A 10,698-nucleotide genomic window follows, 5' to 3' on the forward strand; every position below is an offset into this window, starting at 1 on the left:
TTCATTTTGCTAAATGGCTTCCCCACCCAGCTCAGCACACCTGGGCACGGGACCCCTCTGATTGTAAAGCAAAATATTAAAAGAAATTTTTACCTCTACCCGGGAGTGCGCGCCCAGCGATGGTCTCCTCCTGCCGAGGGGGCAGCTCGCAGTGGGAGGCCGCGGTCCGTCCCGGGGCAGACCAAAGAAAGTGTCCACTCCTGGGGGCGGGCAGAAAGGCCTTGCTGGCTGGCGCCGCGGACGCTCTGCGATCCTTCCCTGCCATCTGCCGGCTGTGGCGGGGAAAGCAGCGCCTGCCTCCCTGAGTTCCTGCAATTCATCTTAATCCTTCTAACCGGCGATTTTGCTCCTGTTTTGCTCAGAGCCCAGAGCCGGGGGTGCCGGGTCCCTTTCCCCCTTTCCCCTCCCCCTCCTCCTCTTCCCTCTCCTCCTCTCCCCTCCCTCTCCCTCCTCCTCCCTCTTCCTCTTCCCCTCCTCCCCCTCCCTCCTCTCCCCTCCTCTTCCTCCTCTCCCCTCCCTCTCCCTCCTCTTCCTCCTCTCCCTCCCTCCCCTTGCTCCTTTCCCTCCCCTCCCCCCTCCCCTCTCCTCTCCCTCTCCCCCTCCCCCTCCCCTTTCCTCCCTCTCTCTCTCCCTCCCTCTCTCCCTCCCCTCCCTCCTCCCTTCTCCTCCCTCTCTCTCCCCTTCCTCCTCTCCCCTCCCTCTCTCTCCCCTTCCTCCTCTTCCCTCCCCAAAGGCAAAACGTGTCCTGCCCTCACCTAGCTGACTGGAAGAAGGGTGGGATCTAATAGGTCCACAGAAGGCGCCATGAAGAGGGGAGGGAGGTGGAGGCAATAGTAGAGACAATGAGTATACAGTAAGCGCCTATTAAGGGGGCAGACGTGTGTCTGGGTAATACGCGATAATTTCGAGAGCAGGACTGGGTCATCTGAAGGTGGGATGGGTAGGGATTCGAAGTCTCTTTACATGTTCCTCTCCTCTTGCACACCACCGTACAGTTTATGCTGGAGATACTAGCCATTCTCGCACCCAGCGCACCCTATCCTGTGCCTTTTCACGAACTGAACCCCGTGACTGGGATGCCCTTCCTGGTCACCTCTGCTTCTCCGAATTAAACTAAATTAAATTCCTGTCTCTCTCAGGGACTCCAGCTCAAACACTATCTTTTGTAGGAGGTTCGCTGATGCCTTTCCCTCCCTCCCCCAAATTACCTTAGGATCTTGCATCTACTTATTATGCGCATGTTGTCTCTCCCAACCTCCCATCCTCTATTAGACACATAAACTCCTTAATAGCGCGAATTTAGGGTTAGCGAATTTTAGGGTTAATAGCTGCAGTTTTGGGTTATGCGTTGAATCTCCAATTTAATATACTATCTGGCAAATAATGCTTATTATTAGATGCTGTTTGAATAATTCACTGCCAGACGCATAGAAAAAGTTGTCTAAATCCATTGTCTCCTCTTCTCTCACTCATTTTAACCCCTTTCAACTTAACTTTTTTAAAATAGAAATTGCTTTTTCCAAAGTTACTGAGATTTTATTTATTGTATTGGGAAAAAAAGTAAGAAAAAAAAAGAAAAACAGAAAAGGAATACAAAACAAAATAAAGCAAAACAAAAGAGAACATTGTCTTGTACTCAGCAGAACATCAGGGAGTATCCAAAATATATCAGGACAAATTACCAGATCAAGAAAGTATATCTAGTAGTAGAAGAAATTATATTCTCAAATGCCCATTTTTTTTCTTTACGTCCTTGTAAACTGTTGACTCTCTGCCGTGTACCTTATTTACTTTATTCTTTTTCCCCCTTTCATTCCACCCCCTATCCCCAAGCAAGCACAGTTAAGAAAATTATATTCAGGTATATTATATATATATATATGTATATGTAGATATATATGTATATGTAGATATCTACATACATACACACATTCATACCTCCCACCGACATACACACATTTTTTCAGTCCCTGATGACTCTTGAATTAATTTCTGCTTCATAACTTGCCTTATTACTTAATCTTCCCTCACCCAAAGATTCCTCTCTTGTCTTCTCTTACCCTTTGCTTCCCCATCCACCCATTCCTCCTTCAATATTTCTTTATGGATTTTGGAGGGTGCTATACCTTTCATGATACATATGTAGTGTTGCCTATTGAACTCATTCCAGATGTGAGTTGGTTTTCAGAACTAGGAGCCTTACTACCCCCTCTAATGCCTCTATATCTATTCTTCCTCTGCCCCTCATTTGTATTCTAGTGAGATTTTAGAAATAATTTTACTGATATCTTTTGTTTTGTCCCTCCTTCTCCTTACACCTTCTATAGTGATTCCTTCTAATAAAGAATAAAAAAGAAAGAAAAGAAAGCAGTTCAGCAAAACTAACCCACATTTCAACTAAAGGCAACTATCTACATTGTTCTATGTCCATAATACTTTTATCTCTTCAGACAAGGGAGGGAAATACGTTATACTATCTCTTCTTACAGGCCAAGGTTGGTAATTAAAATGACATAGTTTTTTAAAAAATTTTTTTACTATACCTTTTTATTTACAGGTTATATGCATGGGTAATTTTACAGCACTGACAATTACCAAACCTTTTGTTCCAATTTTTCCCCTCCTTTCCCCCATCCCCTCTCCAAGATGGCAGGTTGACCAATACATGTTAAATATGTTAAAGTATAAATTAAATACAATATAAGTATACATGTCCAAACAGTTATTTTGCTGTACAAAAAGAATCAGATTTTGAAATATTGTACCATTAGCCTGTGAAGGAAATCAAAAATACAGGCGGACAAAAATAAAGGGATTGGGAATTCTATGTACTGGTTCATAGTCATCTCCCAGAGTTTTTTCGCTGGGTGTAGCTGGTTCAATTCATTACTGCTCTATTGGAACTGGAATTTGGTTCATCTCATTGCTAGAGATGGCCACGTCCATCAGAATTGATCATCATATAGTATTGTTGTTGAAGTATACAATGATCTCCTGATCCTGCTCATTTTACTCAGCATCAGATCATGTAAGTCTCTCCAGGTCTTTCTGAAATCCTCCTGCTGGTCATTTCTTACCACAATAATATTCCATAATATTCATATACCACAATTTATTCAGCCATTCTCTAATTGATGGGCATCCACTCAGTTTCCACTTTCTGGCCACTACAAAGAGACCTGCCACAAACATTCTTGCATATACAGGTCCCTTTCCCTTCTTTAAGATCTCTTTGGGATATAAGCCCAGTAGAAATACTGCTGGATCAAAGGGTATGTACAGTTTGATAACTTTTTGAGCATAGTTCCAAATTGTTCTCCAGAATGGCTGGATGTATTCGCAATTCCACCAACAATGTATCAGTGTGCCTGTTTTCCCACATCCCCTCCAACATTTAGCATTATCTTTTCCTATTATTCTAGCTAATCTGATAGGTGTATAGTGGTAAAAATGATATAGTTTTCAATTTTGATTATTTTGTTCTTGTTCTTTTGTTTTACAAGGTTGTAATCATTGTATATATTGCTTTGCTCATACTGCTGACTTCATTTTATACCAGTTCACCAATCTTCCTATGCAGTTCTATATCCTAATAGCCATCATTTCTTAAAGCATAGTCATAAAGTTGCATAACTTGTTCAGCCATTCCCCAATAAATAGACATTCCTTTGTTTCTAGTTTTGCTGCTAAAAGAAAATGCTGTTATTAATATTTTGGTGCATGTAGAACATTTCTGTATTTGCCCTCTTTTCAATAACTTCATAGCAGTAGGATTTTGGGGTCAAAGCTGTGGCTGTTTTAGTCATTTTCTTATAATTCTAAATTGCTTTCCAGAGTGATTCTACCACTTCATAGTTCCTTCACAGTTCCCTATACAGTGCCTGTATTTTCATAACTTACAACCCATGATCCTTTAATTGCCCAATCAAATGACCTTTTCTCAGTACTTATTTTTCTTAAATCCTTGGCAATATTTCACACTAACTTTTCTTTCCTCTCAGTAACTATCTCCCCTCTTGTTTCTCTTTCTACCTATCTGGCTGTTTCAACTCAGTGTCCTTTGCTGGATCATCTTCTATGTCCAAAAGAATGTAAGTTCATTGAAGGCTACTTCATTTTTGCCTATATCCTTGCAATCTACTGAACTGTGAGTGATCCCAAGAAGCTCAGTTCTATTGAATATCCTGATGGGAACTGAGCATTCCCAGTCTTTCTGAAAAATCATTTCTGATCAATATCATCCCGGAACTCCTGGAAGTCAATCCAACATCTAGTGTAGTGAACCTTTCCCCCTCTTTAGCCTGACATTATAATCTCATCCAAATACATAGAAAGGATCCCCTCCCTTCCCCTTTCCTTCTCTCCCCTTTCCTCTTTTCCTCTCCCTCCCTTCTTCTTTCCTCTTCTCTAATTTCTTTTCTCTTCACCTTTTTCTTCTGTAATATCGAGCCACTGGAATTTATTGAGTAGGGGTGGATGATATGGTCAGAACTGCACGTTAGGAAAATCACCTTGGCAGCCTAGTGGAAGATGGATCAGAGTAGAGAGACAGTTGATTTGGGAGACCAATAGGAAGGAGGGAAAGAAATAAGCATTTAAAAACATCAATTCATTTGATTCTCAGAACAATCTTATGGGGTAGGTGCTACTATTGTCTTATTTTATGGATGAGAAATTAAGTTAGTTGAGTAGAGTCACACAGCTAGTAAATACTTGAGGCCAAATTTGTCTTGAGACCAAATTTGAACTGATTTCAGGACCAAAGTGTTATTTACTGTATCACCTAGGTGTCTGTATATAGGCTGGATTAGAGGTGATGAAGACTGATAAAGGGTTTTAGTTGTATGACTGGCAAGAAAGGGATATTTAGCAGAGTTCTTCTGAAAGTAGAAATGACAAGATTTGTCAACAGATTAGATATGCAGGATGAATGAGGAATCAAGAATAATCTGGAGACTTCGAGACTGAGTGACTTAGAATGGTGATGCCCTTCTCAGTAATTGAAAAAATTGGTAAGATGCAATGCTGTGTTAGTAAATGTTTAGCAAATGACTGAAAAAAATATGCACAGAGGATACACTTTTGAATTTAACCAACATTATTAAAATTTTTTTCCCATGCATTTGCAGATTTCCCAGGAATAAATGTTCTCACAATGAAAATTTAACAATTGGCTTTGGCTCCAGCACAATCAGAAAAAGGGAAGAGCTTTTTTTTTGGAGGGGGGAGGAGATAATAAGGTTGGGACTTTTTCTTAGTTTTGCATGTATGAAAAGATGAAAAATCATTTGTTTCTGTATCTGGGTTATCAGGATGTCCAAGTAAATAAAAGGTTATATCTGAGAGGATAGAAGAAGTGGTAGTGGGGGAGTACCATTATAAATGCAGAAAAGTGGAATGGGGAAGATTCTGGGAAGATGGCAAAATAGGTCAGAAAATTTCAAGCTCTCAAATTTTCCCTACAAACAAAATAAAATTGTGCTTCAGGGCAAACATAGATGATTGAAAAACAAATAAGATTTGGGGCAGAAAGGGGTCCTCCTGGGACAACTTGAAAAGACTGGGGAGTGAGGTGAAAATACAACCAGATTAGCTTCACAGAAACAGCATTAGAGAGCCCTGGGGCTACCAGTGATCAGAAGGATCCTCAGCCTGAACCACTAGAACTCCCTCCCCCCTCACACCAGATATTGAATTGAGGGGGAGAGGGTCTGAGTCCAGGAAGACTGAAGGAACCTCTACTGATTAAGAACACCATGCCCAGCTGTGTTGGTGAGACCTGTCCCTGGGTGAGAAGGAACCAGAATACCTGGTAAATGCAGAAGTGGTAGGGACAGAGATGCTGCTGGCACTTGCAGGAGGGGGAAACTTTTAGTTTGGGATTTCGAGTCAAAGGGGGGAATTGAACTAAAACTAGAAGGCACCATTCTCCCTCTTCCCCCCCCCCCAAATCAGAAGTGCTTACACTAATATTTGTCATTAAAAAATGAATAGGCAAAGATGAAAGAACCCAAAGATGGAAACTTACTATGGGAATAGTGAAGAGCAGGGTTCATCTTTAGAGGAGGACAATGAAGTAAAAGAAGCCTTGCCTATCCCAAGGAGTAATGTTAAATTTCTACCTGCCCAGAAAACATTTATTGAAGAACTCAAAAAAGACCTTAAAGATCAAAAGAAAGAGATTGATGAAAAACTAAAAAAAAAAAAAACCCAACAAGAAAATTATGAAAAAGAATTAACCAACTAGAAAAGGAGATACACAATCTTACAGAAGAAAATAACTTTAAAAATTAGCATTGGGCAAGAGAAAGCCAGTGAAATTATAAGAAACAAAGAAATAAAACACAATATAAAGAATGAAAAAAAAATAGAATGTGAAACATAACAAAAACAACAGATATGGAGAACAGATCAAGAAGAGAAAAATATAAGAATAATTGAATTACCTGAAAGTTGTGAGCAAAAAAAAAAAAACAAAAAAACAAAAAAACCCCCAAACCTTTGACACAATAATGAAAGAAATAATCAAAGAAAATTGTCCCAGAGAAATAGAACATGAGGAGAAAGTAGAAATAAAAAAAAATTTACTAATCATTACTTCAAAGAGATACTACATGAAAAGCATAGAGGAATATTATGGCTGAATTTTGAAGATCAAAGAGGAAATTTTACAAAAAATAAATAAAAACAATATAAATATTAAATTATATACAAAATAAAATTAGAATTGTACAGAATTTATAAGCAGTTACAATAAAAGATGACAGTCCTGGAATAATATATATCTACCATCAAAACAACTAGGCCTGTGTCGAAAACTAACCATATCCAGCAAAACTAACCATAATATTGATAAAAAAAAATGGATATTCAACAAACTTGCAGATTTTCAAGACTTTGTCTCTATCAAATCTTAACTCAGTAGAAAATTTTATATATAAGAGCTAACATCAAGGATTAATTTTAAGGGACTCAGCAAGGACAAGTGAATTTTCAAAAGTCCAACATTAATGGCTTAAAATTAGTTACTAACAAGGTCTGAGGAGCAACTAGGTATTCCTTGCATAGAACTCTGGCCTGAAGTCAAGAAAACTTGAGTTCAAATCTAATCTCAGATGCTAGCTATGTGACCCTGGGTAAGTCACATCACCCTGTTTGCCTCAGTTTCCTCACCTGTAAAATAAGCTGGAGAAGGAAATAGAAAACTACCCCAGTATCTTTGCCAAGAAAACTTCCAAATAGGGTCATTAAGAGATGGAGAAGACTGAACAACAACAAAGTCTGATTAGAAATGGGGAAATATTATTTTCAACTTTGATGTAGTGATTTTCTGATTAATACAGCTATTTCCAGACTTTCATTGTGCCAAAATCTTAAAACAATTATTACCGATGGCTGAATGAAGAGGGGGAAATTAAGGAAAATTTTTAGATGAGCAAATCTTTTACTACCTTTAGGATTTAAGGAAAAAATACCCTGCAGAACCTCCAACCTACCTTTCTAGGTTTATTACATAGTCTTTCCTTTCATTCACTTTAAGCTAACTTTCACATTACATATGATATGCTCTATATTTTTTGGTCTATATGCTTTTGTATAGGCTGTACCTTATGTCCAGATTACATATGCTCTTCACCTTTGCCTTTGAGAATTCCCAGTTTTTTTTTTTTTCAAAACTCAGTTTAAATGCCACCTTTCACTAGTACTTTCCTAAGCTTCTTTTCCCCTGTAATTTCTTACCCCTCTCAAATCTTACACGTACCACACACACACATACACACATGTAAACACACACACAAACAAGTGTATAATATATACACATGCATATACATATAGGTAATATTTATATATGTATGTATGTACTATTATATGTACTTTTCTGCCCTAATAGAATAAAAGAAAATTTGAGTTCTGGGAATGTTCTTTCCTTCTCTTCTTCCCCCATCTCTTCCTCCCTCCTTTTCCTTCCTTCCTTCCTTCCTTCCTTCCTTCCTTCCTTCCTTCCTTCCTTCCTTCCTTCCTTCCTTCCTTCCTTCCTTCCTTCCTTCCTTCCTTCCTTCTTTTCTTTCTTTCCTTCTTTCCTTTCTTTCTTTTTTTCTTTCTTTCTTTCTTTCTTTCTTTCTTTCTTTCTTTCTTTCTTTCTCTTTCTTTCTCTTTCTTTCTTTCTTTCTTTCTTTCTTTCTTTCTTTCTTTCTTATCTCAGAGATTCACACACAGCAAACAATAAATACTTGTTAATTGATTGAAAAATAGCACTGATCAAATGAAGAGTATGTATTCCTTCCTTGATTAAATTTGGACTTGAATAAAAGTCATACTCTCCTAGGTCTCTGGGGCCATGCAGTCCAGACTTCTCATTTTGTAAATAAAAAAAAAAATTGGATTTAGAGAAGCTAAGAGACTTTCAAGGTCATATTGGCAGTCATTGACAGAACCCTGGAATTCATATTCAGATCCTCAGAATCTAATTTCAGATTCTGGACCTATGATTTTTAAAAAATCTATGTAAGGAATTGTTGATGTGGAAAATTCCTCAATCAATGAAAACTGGCAACTGATCTGTACCTTATTATTTTAGAAAGTTGCCTAGGCTACAGAGAAGTTAAGTGAATTTCTGTCACCTAGTACTTGGCTCTACATTAAAAAAAACACACTTTTTTATTATACATTATTAAAACATAAGGAGAAGAGATTTCACTCTACAAGTATTAAGTTTGTCCTTCTAAAAGTGGGATATTTTGTCATAGCTGTTGTGATCATTAACTTTTTCATTACAGTCTTGGGTATGACTAGCTTTCCTACATCAGAAATTCCTTTAATCTCAACTTCTTATTATAGGAATATAGTCTTCTGCCTCAAGGGAAAATTACATAACGACATCTTCCACTCATTCAAATGATTTTAAAGAATGAGGAAGCTCTTCAGAGGTCATCTCCCTCATCTTATTTTGTGTCCCTTGCTTTATTCTATTTTAAAATATTACTCCTTCAGAGAAAGATCTCAATCTCATGTTATCAGTCCAGATACAATATCTAAATGAGTTTTGTATTAGAAGTATTCCTCTTGAGAAGGATAGCAATGTTGGATCTAGATTGTGTCCAGATTTAGCATATGTTTATTAGATATTTTGCAATGAATTTTGATTTGGCTGATATTTAAGGAACTTCAGAGTGAGAAAACTTCCTTTACCAATGTAAGTTGACCCTTCTCTGCAAAGTTATATTCTTAGATATGGCAATGACAGGTGAAGTGATTTGCCCAGAGTCACATGTTCAGTATGTGTCAGAGAGAGAACTTTTTGGCTCCAAGATCCAGTATGCTGTACAATTTCTCTGGCTATGTTTTTCCCAAAAATTTTCTGGGAGGGAATGCATGAAACCATGTGGAAGCATACTAAAACAACCACTACCACCACCTTAGTTGTAAAACTAAAAATATTATTTAAAAAATTCTCTTTGTACTTCTTCATTTGAAGGTGATATAGGTCAGAGAAAAGGACAAAGGATCTTTTCATTAAGTGAATGTATTGTGGGATAATGAACTTAACAAAAAAACTAGATAAGAACATTATCTTTTTCTATTCTCAGAGGATACCACTAATTGGACCATTTAAGGGATAACTTCTTTTTATTCTCTAATTATACTAGGGGCCATCCTTTGGGAATTACCCTTTCCATTGAAGATTCCAAAGGCATCCTATTTAAATCAGATTCTCCATATAGATTTGTGGGAGGGTCTTCATTGATTACTCATGAAGACTAGCTCAGGAGGAAGAGGGTAGAGATATGATTGCTCAGTTAGTAGGAGTGTTAATCCAGAGTTCTATTCTTATAAATCTTGACTTTCTTTCTTATATTCCTAAAAATGCTATCTAAAATTGCCTTGGAGCAGAATAGGAGGCATGGAGAAAATGCATTTTGTACTTTTTTCTAAATCAAAAATGACTTGCTCAAATTGTTACTAGTAAGAGAAATGCAAATCAAAACAACCATGAGGTTTCACTCTACATCCTAAAATTAGGCAGGTATTATAAAATATGGGTGTAGTCAGATTTGGGGTGGGGAGTGTAGGAAGACAGGTACATTGGTGCATTATTGGTGTGAATTAGTACAACTATTTTGGAAAACAATTAGGCAAGCAAAATGATTAAAGTATCCATTCCCTTTGGTCTGGAGTTTCTATTACTGAGCTTATACCTCAAAGAAGCTATTAATAAGAAAATCCTATATACACCAAAATATTAACAGCAGCATTTTTTGTGGTAGACAAGAATTGGAAAGAAAGTAAATGCCCACAATTGGGGAACGGCTAAACAAATTGTGGTGCATGAATATAATGGAATATTATTGTGCTGTAAGAAATAATGAATGTGGTTAATACACAGAAGTCTATAAAGATTTACAGGGACTAATTCAGAGTGAAGTAAGCCAAGCCAAGAAAACAATTTTCACAATGACTACAGTAATAGAAATGTGAAGAAAAATCACAAAAATAATCAAAAGTTAATGTTGCAGAATTATGAATGTAACCTGTGGCATAGGGGAAGAATTGGTAAGTAATCAATTTCTATCAATGAGGAGAGTCTTATGAAAATGGGGTTACATAAAGAACAAACTTGATTCAATATAAGCGATATGAGAAGATACTTCCATCCTACCGCTTGGCAGAGGTTGAATGTCCACAAGTGTTAAATATTGC

At 37.5% G+C, this 10,698-nt stretch overlaps 1 protein-coding gene across 2 annotated transcripts in view; it reads right to left on the minus strand.

Moving 5' to 3' along the window:
* Positions 1–379, minus strand: part of AADAT (aminoadipate aminotransferase) — a 39,330-nt gene extending 38,951 nt beyond the window's left edge. Inside the window, exon 1 of one of the 2 annotated variants that reach the window (XM_031944157.1) lies at positions 94–379. In XM_031944157.1, the coding sequence (XP_031800017.1) occupies positions 94–265 (172 nt within the window). In that variant the 5' untranslated portion in view covers positions 266–379. The remainder of the gene's footprint in view (positions 1–93) is intronic. The other variant, XM_031944158.1, reaches the window with a different exon arrangement.
* Between the last annotated feature and the right edge of the window lie 10,319 nt (positions 380–10,698).

This window comes from Sarcophilus harrisii, chromosome 6 (assembly GCF_902635505.1).
Source record: "Sarcophilus harrisii chromosome 6, mSarHar1.11, whole genome shotgun sequence".
NCBI lineage: Eukaryota > Metazoa > Chordata > Mammalia > Dasyuromorphia > Dasyuridae > Sarcophilus > Sarcophilus harrisii.